The sequence below is a fragment of the Rhincodon typus genome, chromosome 24, assembly GCF_021869965.1.
Source record: "Rhincodon typus isolate 14 chromosome 24, sRhiTyp1.1, whole genome shotgun sequence".
Taxonomy (NCBI): domain Eukaryota; kingdom Metazoa; phylum Chordata; class Chondrichthyes; order Orectolobiformes; family Rhincodontidae; genus Rhincodon; species Rhincodon typus.
In genome coordinates, this window is record NC_063355.1 from 6,964,755 (window position 1) to 6,983,998 (window position 19,244).

General features: G+C 41.2%; 1 protein-coding gene across 1 annotated transcript in view; it reads right to left on the bottom strand.

Moving 5' to 3' along the window:
* LOC109939110 (peptidyl-prolyl cis-trans isomerase FKBP8-like) overlaps positions 1-17,555 on the bottom strand; it is a 29,097-nt gene extending 11,542 nt beyond the window's left edge. Inside the window, exons 1-7 of the mRNA XM_048611694.1 lie at positions 17,489-17,555; positions 17,231-17,400; positions 12,480-12,568; positions 9,355-9,572; positions 3,486-3,658; positions 3,277-3,354; positions 265-363 (exon numbers count right to left, since the gene is read on the bottom strand). Of these exons, the coding sequence (XP_048467651.1) occupies positions 265-363; positions 3,277-3,354; positions 3,486-3,658; positions 9,355-9,572; positions 12,480-12,568; positions 17,231-17,400; positions 17,489-17,555 (894 nt within the window). The remainder of the gene's footprint in view (positions 1-264; positions 364-3,276; positions 3,355-3,485; positions 3,659-9,354; positions 9,573-12,479; positions 12,569-17,230; positions 17,401-17,488) is intronic.
* Positions 17,556-19,244: the final 1,689 nt, after the last annotated feature.

Consider the following 19,244-nt stretch of genomic DNA (forward strand, 5'->3'; position numbering starts at 1 on the left):
TGGCACCCACCACAGCCTGAAAAATTCCCAGGCCAGTGACAACATAATCAGCCACAGATAAAAGGTGCTTCAAGGATGCTGCAAAATTTAGTTTATGTAAGGAGCACATTATTAAATAAATTGCCCAAGATTACTGTAAAGTTTGCTGTTTTGTGCTGGCAGGTTGACCTGTTATGAATAGAATATTAAAATTAACAGGCAGGAGTAACATATGTGACTAACCCATATTATTCACATCATTTAGCAAAGTAACTTTAAACCTACCAAGAACAGTGGACATGTATTCATTGTTTTAGCATTGCTGGTACCTTCGGATTTTTCTGCCCATTTGTCAAAAACAAGCTTCATTTCCCTTTCAATTTCCTGCAGGAACAAACAGCAATCAAAAGTGTTAGATTGCCCTTTGTGATATATAGCTTAGCAATGCTTCCTATCATTGTAATGTGCTGATATGGAGCAATTTTCCAACTACAAGGATTTGAAAATTATCAGAGTATAACTGATGCAAGATCAAATTCAATGAATTTACTGGAGACAGAATTCTGCTTTTTACAGATCAGTACTTGGTCAGATTGGGCAAGTTGGTGCCAGCACAGTTAATTACTCTTCAGACCGCTTCAGTTAAAAAAGGGGTTAATTATTCATGAGCTGCAGATGTGTAAAACTGGCATAGTGAACCAGCCACTAATTATGGAAAAATACAATGTCTCATTGCCGTCATTAAGCTGAAGGGCAAGCCCACCCGTATTAATACCATTCCTAAATAGTTGAACAAATAAGTTCCCTTTAACCTTAGGTGAGAGTGCAGTGTCTATAAAGTTACTCATGATTAGTGTGTATGCCGTGACTCTATTCCTGACATCTCTGCCATGCTGGCTATGTTGCTGCCTCTGTGATTTTGCCTGTAGTGGCTGAGTCCTCTGATTCTGGCTTTGGTGAATATGTTCTCTAATTGTGTGCTGTTTAAAATTCTGTCCTGAGCTGGCATATTGTCCATGATTCTGCGGTACAGTTTTAATTTGGGCCTGAAGTAATGCCATTGATCAGTGATGGTAGATGAATACAAAGCAAACACATGTCTCAATCAAAAACTGAAAGAACTGCAGATGCTGTAAATCAGGAACAAAAACAAAAGTTGCTGGAAAAGCTCAGGTCTGGCAGCATTTGTGAAGAAAAAAAATCAGTTAGTGTTTTGGGTCTGGTGACCCTTTCTCAGAACAGTTAACTCCGATTTTTTTCTTCACAGATGCTGCCATATGTCTCAAACACCAAGGCAGGCAAATATGGGGACTCTGAAGTCCAGGATCCAAGAAGTAATCATGACTGGAAAAAGGAAGCCATTAACTGTCTAGATAACAATTAACCGACCCCTCTCAACTACCAAACACCTGCATCAGTGCCCCAACACTCCTGGACCCAATACACACTGCCACAGCACCAACCTTCTCTACTGAATCTGACACCTGCTGTCATCCCAGTGACCAACACCCACTCCTCCAACCCACGGAACCCAGCAAATCCTCAGACTTTATACCATCCCCACCCTCTCTCTCTCTCTCTGGGGCCTAACACTATCTTCCCACCAAACTTGACACCCCCTTCTCTCAGCACAGTTAACACCCTTCCTCCTCTTTTGCAAGACACACTTTCAGCCCCTCACCTACACCCCACTACCAAACACAGCTGGGCCCAATTCCCCTTATCCCGACCTATCTTAAACACTCCCTGGCGCACATCCCACCTTGTGTTGTGGCACCCAAACCTCATACTTACCTAACATGCTTACTCTTGACCAGCAGCTGGCAAAGTAGCTGATTCTGCTGCTAGGCATTTTTTTTTTAAATCACAGAATTTGGCAATTACTGCCTTGAGAAAGGAGGCATGACTTGCCTTCTGCTGACTATCCTGCACAACCAGAACACATTTAAGCTGCACAGCACATTTCTACAGGATTCATGATCAAAATTTCCTGTTAAAAGATGTGGAGCTCTTTATTAACATTGAAGAAAAGGAGCACAGTGGCAATCTGGCTGATACAGTTTATGAGAAAAGAATATCACGTGCCACAAGATGCGTTCTGAAACACCATAGGAAAAATCAATTCCACTAAGTTAATTTAGTTAGTTAGTAACAGGACTTGTGTCCCTCAATGGGAAGGAATACCACCTTCTGGAACCATCAGCCAATTTGATTCACCGGTAGCTCCAGTAGTCTTCATGATGGGTGCTGCCCTGGCTGGAAGAAAGCCCAATGGATCTCTGGACTTAAGTAAGTAAGGGGCATGGGACAGGGAGGATTTGAGAAGAAGCTGGAGGGCTAAGTGTAATCTGTTCTCGGAGGGCTCCCTCTGGTGCACAAAGGGCACTTTCCAAAGACAGTCATCACCCCATCCCTGCCCACTTATTTAAAATCTTGTTAAAATAAACCAGGCTGCCTAATCCTGCCCATGTCAACCATGATGGGATGGATAGGGAATATTGGAGTGAATTGCACTTTTAACAGCCTCAACTAACTCTTGTTTATTTACTGACATCTGGTAGGCAAGTTGCTGATTTCAGCACTGTCCATCCTCTGTACTATGGAATGGGTGGGAATGTAGTGGTTTGGCACCCTTAGTACTTTTCATGCCAGTGTCAAAAGCACACCCAGCAGGTGTGTTGTATTTAGTCCCAGGTCCCAGTCCCGATTTTGGGCTGCTCCAGGTTACAGCAATTTCTGTTTTTGTTACCAATTCTGTGCATTTACACCGGAGTTTCCAGTTAATAGTTCACAAGTTCCTTGATTATTCATGAGACACTGTTCTAAATGCACAAAATATTGAACCTACCTTTTACCACCGGAAAAAAATAAATATATCTAGTAGTGCAAATGTTGGAAACCGAATGAAACATGTCAGTAAGTCAGAATTTGAACTAAGACAGTGCCAGTTTTAAAGTAGCTGTTGATAATGCATTCACCGGAGTCAGTGACTGAAAGTGCCTTCATCAGGCACGAAATTAAACTACATTCATAAATAATTGAGAGCAGTGCCACATAATGGCATTATATACATACAACATACATAATTATGGAGATTACTCTCATAAGAAGCAGAATAAAGAAGAATATTCAACAATGCAAAGTACACTAAGCAGGAACAAGCTAAGAAAGCAGGGAGTATGATCAGAGACAACACAAGCACTAGCAGCAAATCTATGAACAGTAATTACTATCTGGATGCTGAATCATTAAAAATATATACTTTTATGCAGTATTAGAGCATCTGAGATCAGTCACCTGATTTGCAGGCTCCACTTGTGAAGCTTTTCTAAGAAATTTGATAGAGAGGAAATACTTCTCTTGCAGTTCAAGCACCTGAAACAATTGGAATAACAATTTATACAATTATTGTACCAGCAGTGTTTCAAAAGAAATTCAATACGGAAATATTTAATCAATAACTAATCAGATCTGTAGAACTAATTTAATATCAAGAACAGGCCTACCTTGCCCTTCCTGAATAAAGCTTTGCAATGCTGAGGCTGATGCTGCAAAACCATGTCGCAGTAGGAAAATGCATCCTCTAAGTTTCCAATGTTCAGGTGGCAAGCTGCAATATTACTGTAACATTTCACTTTCTCATCAAGAAAACTTTTCTCATCTTCATAGTCGAGGACATCTGAAACAGTAATGCAGTCATATGTGACTGTCAGCAGAGCGTGTTGGGCCATAGTCAGCAATCATATCAGGACTAAATCCTATTACAGAACCCGACATTGAAAATCTAGTTACATTAACTTGAACAGGACGTCCATGTCCAATCATCTTTGCGAATCTCCTGACCAGACAGAGCGCGCGAGAAACAGCGCGTGCCCGTGGTAGAGCGCGTGCGAAAATGTAAGTATAAGAGTGGGTGTGTTTATGTTGTATCTTTGTGCGCGCGCGTGTGCAGGGGACAGAACTGTTCCGGACAGGAGCCGATTACTCTGTGTGTGTGTGTCATTGTAGTAAATATCCATATTGTTACTATCGACAGTGATTGCAGTAGTATGGCTACCGTGGATTAACCGCCTTAGAATAAAGCTGGCTGTAACCTGCGGACACTGTGCAAAATATAATTCACATTCCTTTCGACTTGACCATCAAAATCCACAAGTAAGATGTAAACCTTGCCTATTGATTTTTTCACTTGTGGTCGTTAAATGATGACTATACTTTTGCTGTTTGATCATAGCAAACTTTAAGGATTGTCTGGATCACAAATTAAGTTTTGGAACAAGTTCACTGTAACATTCCAGAATTCAATTAAATAAATGTTCATATTTAATTTTGCTGTATTAATTGTGTAATCAATGCGTATTGCTGAAGATCAAACATTTGTTGAGAATGATTTGACTCTCTTAGGACACAGCAACAGTAGAGGAAAAATTGATTTGATTGTTTTAGCAGAGCATAACTAGCGTAAATCCAGGATCTAAAATAAAAGCAGAATTTTTTCAATAATATTCTGTTTCTCGTGAACAACCAAAAGAAATAGTTCAAGTAGATCTAATCAGAATTGCACTGCAAAATCTTGAAATGGAGCATCAGTTCAAAGTATGCAAATTTGAACTGGCGATGAAAAGAGATACCAACAGTGAAAATTCCTCTTGGTTTTGATTTAGTGAAGAATGTCTGGGGGGGCGGTAGAAACCTGCTTTCTCATTTAAGCAAATGCTGAGAGTTTGAATTGCCCTGAAAAGTATTGGACTATGCTCTTACCGAGTGACTTCCTAGAAGCGCTATCACGTGACTATGCTACAGTAAAAGCAGCTATTCTAAATGTGAGATAACAAGGTGTAGAGCTGGATGAACACAGCAGGCCAAGCAGCATCAGAGGAGCAGGAAAGCTGACTTTTCGGGTCTCGACCCTTCTAAATGTGAACGGTTTGAAACCAGCGGGTTACAGACAGAAATTCAGAAATTTGAAAAAAAACAGGACCAGACCTCTGTGAAATTTGCTAGTGAAGGAAGTGATGTTGGAATAGTGGTATAGATTGATGAAGTTTGAACAAAAATTTAAAAAATTCTAAAATAATGCCCCTTTGGAAATGAAATCCCACTGGCAGGGCACAAAGTTTGAGAGATAAAGAAAGCTGCAGTGGTGTTAATGATTGTGAATTGATGGACAAGATGTTAATATAGCAAGTCATTAAGGAAGGACTGGTAATGACTTAATTAATTTATATCTAAATATGTAAAAGATGGAAGGGGGGCAAATCAAGGGATAATGTGGAGTGGTATTGTCCCTGCTTGTGGTCCAAAAGGTTCAGATAAGTCCTCCCTGCCCTGGAGATATGATGTAGCATACCTGAACAATTTCATCCATTACAGTTAAAATGGGGAACATGTGCCTTTGGGAGAGAGTTGGATTGGTATTGAGTTAGTAAACTCCCTACACAAAGACAGTCTATGTCTCTTAGTTGGAAACTGTTAACAATAGTTGTAGAGAACAGTTGCTTAAAAAGGTGGATATTGGAAATTAAGATTTCATTCAGACATAAGATCATAATTCATGTTATTTTGGTGATAAATGGCTGAAACCAATTGTGAACTGGCAGGATATGATTTCCAACTGATGTTCTGTAAAGCTAAACTTTATGATTTATGGAATTTAAAAGACAATATGCAAGTTTGCAAAAAGATTTACTTGGAGATACCTAATTCAGTGTCTGTCTTTATATTGTTGGATTGCGCTCAAATGTCAATCATTGATGGACACATGGCATAAACTGAAACTAAATTTTCAGAAAGAAATGTGCATTCAAAACAGATGTCAGAAGCCTTAAAACAATACCTCGGAAGTCATTCATTCCCAGGAGCCTTCACGGTTCAAAGTTACTCAGCATTAAGGCAAGAAAAGGAATTAAAAGTTAAACACATTCCAGATTGTCCAGTTGTGGCTTCTAAGCATCAAAATGAAAGAATTATAACAAGTAAGATCAAGTTTAGTGTCACTTTTGCAGCTATGATGGACAGAAATTGGGAGCTAGAACAGAAGAATGAACTCCACGAATCCCTGGGGTTTGGTCAATACATGTTTCAAGTGGGATTCTAAATATTAGTATGCAATGAATTGTCCTAAACAGAATAACAATGTTTTTGAAATGCTGCATGACAAGATGAAGAGACTATCAGGCAGAAGGAACTGTTCCAGTTACAAGAAGCTTTAGTCCAGTAACAAACGTAGTTATATTCACAGTCATTTCAGTTGTGCTGTGTTGGACATGTAAGTCAACAGTGTGTGGAATAGATCAGTTAAAACATTACTTTGATTCTTTAAAAATCAAGATGGAAGTAAGGTCAAGGAGTTTGAGGGTTTTACTTGCTTCAGGTTTGGGAATGACCAAATACTGATATCACTAACAGTTATACTCCATGTAAAATAGCTGCAATAAACAACTTTAATTACACAGATACTGTATCAAATGAAATACCCTTATCGTTGAGCAGGCTGTAAATGTAAAAGGCTTAAATAAAAGTGGTATGGAACGCAACTAGTCTGCTGTTTCTGGGAAGTCAGTGGATTTAGTTTACATAATCTGGATATCATTATATCTCTCTAACAAGACCTAACTTCTCTAACTAAAATATATTAAAGTGGTATAAGTGGCATAGTTCTGAGGAAGGGTGATTGGACCTGAAATGTTAACTCTGATTTCTCTCCACAGATGCATTCACAGTTGTTTTTGTTTTCATCTCTCTGACAATTTTGGGTCAGAGTGGGGGAAGGAAGTTGTCAATGCTGAATTTAAAGTGATGTGTGAAAAAAAATGAAAAATGTGTGGATACAACAATATAAAGTCTCTTTAGTAATGGTGTTTCTGAAAGAAATCATGCACAAAACATTAAATGTTTCATAAAATCTTTGTGAACCAATCTAGTTGTAAACTAATATATGCCGTGGCATGACGATTCATGTAAAGATCTCTCAGCAAATGTTGACACAACAGTCCGTAGCAATTTTTTGAGAAAAGTAGGGAATTCCTTTGGGAACGAGTGATCATTTCCCCAGTTTGGGAAGGGACTACAGTTAAGCTCCACTTTTTCTGAACACTTGAATGCCATGTATGCAGGCAGAAGACCATTTGTTAAAGCAGGAATTTTACTGAAAATTCAACAAACTTTATGGCGTCATATAAAATTAAATACCAATCCGGGGATGGTATACTATAAAAGAGACTGCTAAATTAAAATATAAAAATATGGTGAAATCTTATTTGTCAACTTTTTGATGTGGTTGTTTTGCAATTTCCATTCTTTTGATTCCAGTGGCAATTCTAACAGCTTTTGCGTAGGAAGGGAGGGACAGGCTGAATATCGATTGCATGCGATTGTGGAGAGGTGGGCAGGGATGGTCAGGAAAGGCTTCACAAATTTTCTGTCTCCAAACAATATGGAGAACATGGCCAAAACCTCAAAGGATTGTAACAGCCACATGTAATATTATATGCCTGCCCAGAAGTACGTAATTTTCCTCAATTTACCTGAGCTAGGTGAGGAGCTGCATTGCTCCATATTCAGATAAGTTTCTTGTGAATTAAATGTATTTTATTTTAAAGATGCATTGTATGTAGAAGAATCCATAGCGCAACCACAGACACTGAGATCATGAATATTGTTTTATGCCATTTGAAATCCCGAAAGGGAATAATGTCAAGAGAACCTTGACATGATATTGCTATTGATCAGTAATTCTGAGTATAACATCACCAATATCCTCAGCTTCATGGCTAAGATCCACTGAGCTGCTGCAGCGGTGTGGATCTGGAGGAGCACAGCAGGCCAGGTAGCATCAGAGGAGCAGGAAGGTTGACGTTTCTTCAGAAAGGAGAACACAGGCTCATTTTGTGTAGGTATTAAAAGTATATTATTCATCTCCTCCTTAAGCTTTGGAAGTTCCAAATGTCAGCCAGCTACAATAGGTAATGCAACCCACTTTCCAATGTAGCTCAGAAAGGTGCTACATTGCATCATTGCAGAAATATTATATTCCTTCCAAAAACTTCTCAGTTCTCTATGTGGTACTGTTAGATTAAAAGCAAGGTTTGAGTTACAGAATCTTGGAAGGATTTCATCGCTCTCTAAGTAGCATGTAGATCAATAATAACAATTACAAAGCACCTCTAAGATAATAAGACTATCAGATGCCTGCACTGGAAGACCTATTTAAAACTAAAAGCAAGGAAGAGAGAGAGTAGGAAGGGTGACAAGTTAAGTTGAAGAAATTGGATTGAAAGAGATTTCCAGAGTTTAGGGAGAGGGGTACATGGGAAAAGAGATTTAGGGAATGAATTCAAAGGAGTAACATCAACATGGCTGAATGCTATGCCATCAGTTGTGGGTAGAAGAGAGATATTGGAATGCACAGGTTAACAAAGATATGGATAAGCACAGGATTTTGAATTTGGCACACCAATATCAGGGAAGGATGGTGTTAATAGTCCTTGAGATGTTTCAGAAACATCGCAAATACTTTTAATCAAATGTTTGGACAAGTAATTACACACTCTCTGGGCAGGTGGGATTTGAACCTGAACCTTCTGATCCAGGGACAGAGACATTACCATGACACCACTAGACCTACTTGTAGAGATGTTGTATGTGCAGCAAAACATTGGCCAAATTGGAATTTAGTGAGGCTGAACATAGGAGGTAAGAAGAGCATTAGCGTCACTGTGTCTGGAGATCACAAAAGCAAGTTAGATGTAGAAATAGGGCTATTGTTAACAGTAACCTATTGTATTGTATAATCATACCTTGGTGATGCTACAGTACATCTCAACTCATTTGCGCATATGAGTAACTGGGGACTGAATGTAGAAATCCACGTATGGTTGTGGATGAAAGGAAGAATTTTCAGTTATGTAGCACCATTCACGACCTCAGGGTACCACAAAATGCTTTACACCCATTTTTCAAACGACATCACTGTTGTAATATTTAAGTTGTGTCACCTAGGTTTGCATGCCACAAGGTCCCATAAATATTGGCCAGTTTATTTATTTGTTGATTTTGATTGAGGTATAATTTTCATGCTTCAAAATGGTGCCATAGAATGTCTTATATCCTAAAGACACTTACAACATACTGCAAGGAGATTTCTACCTAGATTTTTGTGCTCAGGGTTCCGCAGGAGACTTGAATCAATAATCTTCTGGTGTGTGGAAATCGAGGACATAAGCAATGAGGATGGTGTTTACATTGTGTGCATTCACAGCTTAGACCGTAATGCTAATGCCATTAATGTACATAATTTCTAAAGTTTCAGGTAACCATATAGATAAATTAGAGTTTTAGGAGGAAACAATTATCCTAAGAAAAGTGGTTCATTACCTTTAGCATTTGCATCTATAATTGACAAAGCACAAGTGTAGCAAATAATTGCCAGCTTATAATTCTTGGTCTGAAAATAGCGATTGCCTTTCTCTCGCTCATGCCTGATCATATTTAGCTGCTCTGCCATGGGCTTCACCTCTAGCCGAGTTCCACTGGCTGACAGGAGGTGAACCTCGAGGAGGAGTCTGGATCCTGGTTTCACTTCTGATGCTTCACTGCAAAACAATTAAAGACATGACTGCAAATGACTTCCCTGATCTGACGATAACCTGCTAGTTTGGCTGCTGAATCATATATTGTGTTTGTACTTTAGGCTATTGAAATGCCAATACTGCCACCACTCATTCATACAGGAGCAAAAACCCAGAAGAGTTTTCGACAAAGCCTTTAGATTTATAGCACAGAACAAAATAATGGAAAATATCCAAAAGACAGGACAGTTGCAAAACCATTGAGAGTAAACAGAAGGCCAGGGTTAGGGTCAGAACATTGTGTGGTACCCTGAGGTCGTGAACAGTGCTCCATAAATGAAAATTCTTCCTTTCATCCACAACAATACATGGATCTCTGTATTACCCAGTTGGTAAAGAGCCGAATGGACCAAATGACATATTCAGATCTTTCTAAATTCTTCAGTGTTAGAGATCTACAAAACACTTGGGAGATACACATAAAACAGAATACTAAAATGTTGCATTCAAGAATATAGAATTGTCTGAATTCAAATTGAAGTAACTAGCTGATTCTGGCGTATATTAAGACTTGGATAATAAGAGGCCTCGTTAGGGAAGCAGTGGAGCACGTGGTGAGTATATGGAAAGTGAAATGACAAATTAGCTGTGGTCGCATTAAATGCCACAACAGGTTTGAGAGGCTAAGTGATCTACATATGCTACTAAACACCTGTATTATGAAAAGACTGTGGCATAAAACACCTGGTTAAGTTTCTCACCTAACTATTGAGAGGAAATAGAGATAAGCAATAGCACAGTCAGAGACTTTACACAAAAAAATTTCAGTTATGTATCGTCTTTAATGTAGATGTCTTTCCATTTTGAATGGCCATTGTCTGACTTAATGATGTTTTTATGTTAAAAAACATTATGACTGGAATCTTCCACTTTTTACTCCAAGTGTAGGGATGAGGGTTTTTAAAAGATGAGCCCCTCTCCCCCGCCAGCAAGAAAGCCTGCCCCTTGAAGGAGACACTTTGACTCGTCACATTCCTGGCTAGTAGCTTCACAAAATTAAGTTGGAATCGCAGGGAAAGGGGTATGTGGGGTCAAAGCAAGGGCAGGGGCTGGTTTTCAATGGCTCCCCGAAAACTGGGGCAAATGGAGGAGGTGCTCCAAACTGCCTTCCCACAACAGTTTGTCCTGTCAGAAAGGCAGCTATTTTCCCGCTTGCTGGGAAGGCAGATTTGGGCCCTTAGGTGGTCATTAATTGAGGACTTGGTAGAATTCAGAAAGGTTGCCCATAGATTGTTTTTTTGAAATGCATTCACTCGTGGGATATGGGAGTCGCTGTCTGAACCAGTGTTTATTGCCCGTCCCTAGTGCCGTTGATAGGGTGGTGGGGAGCTGCCTTCCTGAACCACTACAGTCCATGTGCTGCAGTCCAAAGGTTAAATGAGGAGGTAGTGAGAAGGGGCGAGGTCTCTCTCCAGTGCTACCAAACCCAATTATTTGCCCTTCTTGCCCTGCTGTTTCTGGGAAGGAGAAAATCCCTCCCAAAATTTATTCTTGTAATCGGAGGATCATTGACACAGCCTGAATTTATTGTCCATCTCTATGTGCCCCGTCTAGAAGAAAAGCAGAGTTCCATAGGAACACCACCTTCAGCAAGTTCCCCTCCAAGCCGCTCATGATCCGGACTTGGAAATATATCACTGTTCCTTCACTGTTGTTGGGTTAAAAATCCAGGAATTCCCTAACAGCATTGTGGGTCTACCTACAGCACATGGACTGCAGCGGCTCAAGAAGGCAGATCATCAACACCTTCTCAAGGGCAACTAGGAATGTACAATAAATGTTGGTCCAGCCAGCAATACCCATGTCACTTTAAAAAAATACATTTAGGTATGACCTTATACAGGTTTATAAAATAGAGGGGCATAGATAAGGTGAATAGCAAAGGTCTTTCCCCTAGAGTAATGGAGTTCAAAACTAGCTGGCATATTTTTAAGTTGAGAGGAGAAAGATTTTAAAAAGGAACCTGAGGGGCAACTTTTTCACACAGAGGGTGGTTTGTATGTGGAATAAACTGCCAGAGGAAGTGGTAGATGCAGGTACAGTTACATTTAAAAGACATTTGGACAGGTACATAAAGGAAAGGTTTAGAGGGATATGGGACAACGCAGGCACGTGGGACTAGTTTAGTTTGGGAAACTTGGTCAGCACGGACGAGTTAGACTGAAGGGTCTGTTTCTGTGCTGTATCATTCTGTGAATCTATGACTAAAAACAGATTCAAAGCTTTGAGCCCATCCTAATAACATAAGAAACTTAACACTGTGTATAATTTAGATAGCTCTTCTCCATATTTTCTCCATATTCAATGAGAAAGACCAGGAAAGAAAGCACAGGATTTAGAGCATGAGGCTGTTGAAGATAAAGTTAACGAAAAGTGAGACACACATTAACAAAAGGGAGACACACCCACACACTCCTTCTTGGTCCTTAATGGAATGCCATTTACGATCGTTTGTATCACCTAGGTGCTCAGTTGCAATATGAATTAAAAAGACGAAGCAAGTCAGTCCGGACCCTGAAACTTACAGGCGGTTACAACTATCCTTTGATCTCTGCTGTTTAAAGCAGCTCCGATACTGAGATTTGCCGATCAAGAGTGGTGATCTGAAAAGAACTTGTCATTTTTAGGAACTTAACATTGAAAATGTGCTGTACAACCCAAAGAATGCTATAGGAAATCTACTATTGTTTCAAATTAAGTGTGGAAAGTAATACAAAATACAAAGAAATTAAATCTCAGGGATCAAGCTACATCCAGAAAAGTTGTTTCACCTTCTTGTTTGTGATTTGACCAGAATCTACAGCATCATGCAGACTCCAAGCCGTATGTAACTCTGTTATCCAATGAAAAAAAAGTAATGTGAATTCTTACCTGGAAGCTCGTCCAGAACAGAATTTGGAATCAGTGAGAATCAGTGCTGTTTCATGTATGTACATAAGGGGCACACAGAGCTCCAGGGCCTTGGAAAGGAAAGGGCAATAGTGTTAAAATGTCATTTTTTTTTTCCTGATAAATTACAAAAACAATACATGGAGGAATGGTTAACTGATGGAACAGTTTCCTGTAGGACACAATGAAAGCATTTGGTAATGGTTAAATTATATGCAAACCATGTAGATTTCCTTCAGAATATAACATTGTGGATTTTTATCATAAACAAGCCAAGCGTCAGTTTTGACAAATTTTATGGAGGGTTTCTCTCCACGAGGCATGATGAGTATTTTTTTTTAAACTCATGCTGTCTTCCCACATTCACCTCACAACGTATGCTCTGCGTTTTCTCCCACTCCGTGCAGGCAGACATATTCTCTAGTGCTGGGACATACAGGGATTCTCAACACCAGCACCATATTTAATAGGCAGTTGTGCACCAGGCTGGAAATGCTTTGCACAGTTAGTACTATTTGCCGCACATCAGACGGAGGTAATATGGTGCCTTGCTTTGTGGACAGGATCCTGGATGTCCTGCTGGATGGGGGAAGTACAGAGGAGGGCCATCCTGTTACCTTAAAGCTGACCGAGGAGACAATGATACCAGACTCTGCCAGCCCAGTCCGAGGTTGCCTCCCAGGTCAATGCAGTATCAAGTGTGAAAAAATGGGCAACAATTCAGAAAGAAGGTCAATGACCTCCACTGCTCCAAAAAGGCAAATGCCACCATCTTCTGTCTGCTGCTGCCTCACACTCCCACTGACTTTGCTCTGCAATTATCTCCCACAGTGGTCTACCATTCTCACTATTTCATGCAACATTTTCCCTCATGGTATCACCCAGATAATTCTCCCAGACTAACTCTAACCCTGACCCTGCATGGCCTTTGCACCACCTACTCACTCATTTGGGATACCTCAGCATCTTTGCCTCATCTGCACCAGTGCGAATAGCTATCCCATCCACTTTTATCTCGGCAGTTCCCCCTTTTGGTTCCATTCCAGTAGAAGAGAGCCCAGGGCGGTTATGGGCGGAAGGGTGCCAGACCTTCGGCTTCTCATCCCGTGAGGATTGTGGTTGAGGCCAGTGAGGGCACAGACTGCACACACACTGATTCTGAAACATACCTGTGCCAGCAACCAAGTAAGAATCATTATCCTTTGATGTGCTACTCTCCCATTACTGTGAATGTACTCTCAATGTACCCAAAATCAATGCCTTGTTCACAACATGTTCTTTCTGGTCTCCTGTAGGTACTAGTGGCATCTCCAGTGCTCTCAGATACTGGTACCTCGGTGGGTGCTTCAGCTTGATCAGAATTTGAAGCACCTGCTGGTGGGCACACCTCTGCCATGTCTCCACAAGCTGGTCATTGGCACTCAGAGGACAACTTGAGACCATGCACAGCTCCAGGCAGGAGAGGACCCCAACAATGAACTATTTCATTCAAATACACAAGTAGAAATGAACAGCTTTGTTTACAAGCGCTGGGTAAAGCAATGCTGTTTGCACCATGCTGCCTCTGGCACGTGAGTGTCTGTCTCCATGGACTAGTTAGTGCTGCCATAGAGTTTCAGGTCCATTAGAGCTCCTGGCCATTTCAACAGGGAGATGAGTGACCTCACTCTACATGCCCCTTCCTCATGAGGAGGCAGGGCAGTGCCAGGAGGCACCCAGCAGAAAGAGGAACCACTGACAAGCCTGGAAATCTCCTCTAAGGATGCTCCAGAGTTGGCTGGACCCTCCACCTCCACCCTTCCTGCTGTCCTCAGCTCTCAAGGAGTTCAAGCTGAGGAGGGTACACCTTGCCTCTGGGCAGGACGCACTCAGCAGGTCTGGGCTGTCTGGACACAAATGTCCCTGAGATTGCCTGACCAAAACCCCAAGGCTGACAGGCGGTACTGTAGAACAGGCTCCCTCTGTCCCAGCTCTGGACTTCAGGACCTTGTGGATATCAAAGTGCAGACCTCTCCCTCACAGAACGAGATGCTTACCCCACCCACCATGGGAGAAGTGGCAGCTATTTTCAGCTCCATTACACATTTTCAGCATGGTGGACGGAAACCAGGGTCATACTTGAGTGTGTCAGGCTCAGCCTCTTACTGGGTGAACCCCTAAATGGACACCTTCCCTTCTCGGTAAACCTTCCATGTCAATCCCATCCACTTTGATCTTCCCTACTTTCCCATGGCCTGTCTCCCTAACCATTCATTTGTCCCCTCAGCCCCAAGCATATCAAGCCAACATGCCATATATTTATGGTCCTGCTCTGTCCCCATGCACCCCTCCAATAAAAGCCAGGGTGATAGTGACTGTTGATGAACCCTTCTTCTTATGACCCCCCGTCTCTTCCATGCTCTATTGTCCTCCTCTCCTCCGTATTGAGTTGCCCCCTTCACTAATAGTTATCCCCTCTGCACCCTTAGATGTTGCCTCCCAGCCCCACGACAGAGATCCCCAGCTGAGGGATAATTAATAATAATATCATAATGCATTCAAATCAGCCAATTTTAGCTCACTAGCAAGAATCTCTGTTCAACTGCGGTTTGGAAAAAGGAACTTCTTGTTTTCCACTTCGTGAAGCTTCACACTGTCCATCTTTCTCACCAATGTCCACATCGTTCAGTGACTAAGAGGACTCTGTGGTATATAATGGATTTTCCAGTGGGCATTGGGACCCAAGGGATCCCAAGCCATCGCATACCTTCACCATGCCCTCTGGCATAACCTTACCATGTTGACTGACCAGACCCTTAACTGAACCATGCCCCCAACTGAATTTCCATGATTCCTTGCACTTTCACATTGGACCCCCGGGCTGATCATGGACCGCACACAAGACTGCAGAGGTTCTGACCCCCCCACCCCGCCTCCCCCACCTCCCTGAATACCCAAAGCAGCTGACTGACCTTGCCCAAGCCCCTGGGCTGATCAATATATAATCAGAAATGAGCAACGAACACCACCCTTACCACATGTCACATGTGAATGAAGAAACCTGGCTGCACTCATTTATCTGCCCAGAGATTCAGCAACGTGGCACAAGCTACAACTCCTTTGGAGATTCAGTGGCACAGTGGTAGTGTTCCTACCTCTACAGCAGAAAGGTCCAGGTTTCAATCCCATCTGCCATGGAGGCTACAAAATATGTATGCACCAGTTGATTAAAAATAAACTTCTATTGCCAGCCACTGATAGGAATGGCAAACTGTTGCATCTGATTGTCTGGCATCCCCAAGGAACAGGATTTCTGCCCAATCTTGCAACTAGAAGTACCCTATATACCTGGGAGACCCAACAACAGAGTTCATGCTGCTAATTAGAGACTTCAGTCCCTTAGGGTTCCCAAAAAGAATGGGTGGCACTTGCTTTGTTACCAGGCATTGAGTCTCCCACTGCGCTTATTAAATTCCATCAGTAACGTGATAAAGCGAGTGTACTTGATAGAATCGCTACAGTGTGGAAGCAGGCTATTTGGCCCATCAAGCCAACACCAACCTTCTGATCAGCATCCCATCCAGACCCACGCCCCTATCTTGTAAGCCTCCATTTCCCATGACTAATCCACATAACCCACACATCCCTGGACACCATGGACAATTTAGCATGGCCAATCCACCTAACCTGCACATCTTTCGACTATGGGAGGAAACCCACACAGACACAGGGAGAATATGCAAAGTCCACACAGACAAACAATCACCCAAGGGCGGAATCAAACCCGGGTCCCTAGTGCTGTGAGGCTTCAGTGCAATTTCTATACCAATCTAAGTAATCTAATACAGATCTTGTATTAATATGGGTCTGAGTTAACACAGGTATTAGTTACAGACAGCTGTGAATTATCATTGTAATTTGCAACCATGTATGTATATTATGGACAGGTAAATAAATTATAACCAAGGGTAATAATATTCAGGTGATAATCTGTCTACCTTATGAAAGCAGTACATGATTTATAGCATTGTGTAAAGGTCACATAGTGGAAGAGTTAAGGGCAGATGTGAATTAAAAGGTGCTGGAAGATGCACAGCTCTAAATTGCAGACGTTTCTATATACTATAATTCATACCTTCACGTAATAATGAAAAATGGCTGCAAATTCCATACAAGTTAAAACTATAGAGATGTGAATTATGTGCCAAAATGCTGTAAATTTTACACAGATTCCAGAGAAGAAGAGTTTCATACAATCCCTACAGTGTGGAAGCAGGCCATTTAGCCCATTGAGTCCACACCACCCCTCCCAAAAGCATCTGACCCAAACCAACCCCCCTACCCTATCCCTGTAACCCTGCATTTCCCATGGGCAGTCCACCTAACCTGCTTATCTTTGGACTGTGGGAGGAAACCCATGCAGACTGAGAGAACGTGCAAACTCCATACAGTCGCCAGAGGCTAGAATTGACCCAGGTCTCTAGAGCTGTGAGGCAGAAGTGCTAACCACTGATCCACCATGGCGCCCAATTTAGTTTAATCAATTAACCTACTATTTACAACCAAGTATTAAAGCTATACAGATAGAAGTTACCCAGTGGTATAAACCCTAACCAGTTATGGTTGGGTATTCACTGATCAGAGTGTTCGCTTTAGCATGCACATGTATAATGTACACAGCTGCAAGTTCTAATGCTGAACTGTCTGTTTGCAATGGCATGCTGATCGAATACCAGTGATATGCATTCACCCACCTTAACGACATCTGTTCCATTTATGGTGAATGACAGCCTTTGGCGGCCCAGTATGACGTCTCCATTTTCATGCATTATCTTCACCCAGATTTTCACATTCTGTCCCTTTCCAGGTCTTTCAAGTTTAACGTTGCCATATTTTAGAATTTTCTTCTTCAACAGCCCATTCCCTGCAGTGAATTATTTGCATCAGTTTATCTCAAGCAAAATCTCTACATCTGTTATGTTACTAGTAACTGCATCATTAATTGCACATACCTAGCACATCAATCCAGTCTTTTGAATTATATGCTACATCACCAGTAGCATCTTGTGTTGTGTCCATGCCCCACAGGGTGCTCATTCAAAACTCCAACAGCGGCACAGATGTGCATTCAAATATTGTTAAGTTGTCAGATTTTCGCATTCATAAATATCGAATCACAAGGTAGACAGATACTATCATGAAAAAGCCATCATAATGTGAATGGTCTGTCACAATCAGGACATAATTTACAAATAAACAGGTACTCTTTTGCTTACAATGCATCAGCACTCGATTACAAAAGCATTTCAAGACTTAAATGTCTTAATATCAAATTACTGTTTAGAACACTTTTTAAACACAGATTGTTGCATCACAGAATGTTTTCCTGTTACTATGGATACATATTCGATACAAAGGAATCAGTTAGAAGCCATTTAGAACTCAACTTTCTAAGAAATAAAGAACTTCATAATCCAAGAGGGGGCAGTAGTCCTGCAGTCTGGAACAACAACGTGTACAACAATAACAGGAAGTGACGTCAATACAGTCTAACCATGAGATACTGATATAAAAGCAAAGTTCTTTGAGTAGTAACTTGTGCTGTGGATAAAAGGGGAACCAGTGGGATGTATTGTATCTAGACTTCTAGAAGACATTGCATTAGGTACCACATCAAAGGTTCTTGTAGAAAGTAAAAGCAAATACTGTAGGAGTCAACAAATGGGGAGAAGATTGGCTGGCTAACAGGCAAAAATGTGGGGAATAAGTGGGTTTTTTTGCAGGTTGGCATGTTGTCACAAATGGTATGCCACAAATGATATGCCACAAGGGTCTGTGCTGGGGCCTCAATTCTTTATAATTTATGGAAATGATTTGGAAGAAGGGATTAAAGGTACGTAAGTTAAATTTGATGATGACAAAAAGATAGGTAGGAAAGTGAGTTGTGAAGAGGAGATAAGGAGCCTACAAAGGGACATAGATAGGTTAAGTAGGTGGGCAAAGATCTGGCAAATGGAGTATAACCATGGGAAAGTGTGAAATTGTTCATTTTGGCAGCAGTAATGAAAAACCAGCAGATTGTCTAAATGGTGGGAGGTTGCAGAGGTCTGAGATGCACAGAGATCTGGGTGACCTAGTACGAGGGAAATTATGCTTCAGTTATACAGGGCATTTGTGAGGCTGCTTCTGGAGTACTATGTATAGTACTGGTGACTGTACTTGCAGAAGGATGTTAATGCATTGTAAACAGTTCAGGGAAGTTTTACAAAAATAATACCTGAAATAAGCAGATTGCCTTATGAAGTAAGGCTAGGCAGTTTAGCCCTGTATCCTCTGGAATACTGCAAAGTCACAGGGGAGTTAATTAAAACATAAGATCCTGAGGGGACTTGACTGGGTGAATGTTGAAAGCATGTTTCTTCTTGTGTGTGAAACTAGAACTGGTGGTGATAGTTTAAAAATAAGGCGGTGGGGGTGGCCATTTAAAAAACATATTTTCTGAGAGTTGAGTGCCTTTGGAATTCCCTTCCTTAAAAGGGAGTGGATGCAGAATCTTTAAATATCTTTAAGGCAGAGGTAGATAGATTCTTGATTACCAACGCTGTGGAAACTTATCAGGGATATACAGTTGAGGTTAAAATGAGATCAGTTATGATCTTATTGAATGCCAAAGCAGGCTCAAAGTGCCAAGTGGCCTACACTTGTTCTTTGTTCATATGTTCAGAATACAATGGATGCTGGAAATCTAAAATATAAATAGAAAATGCT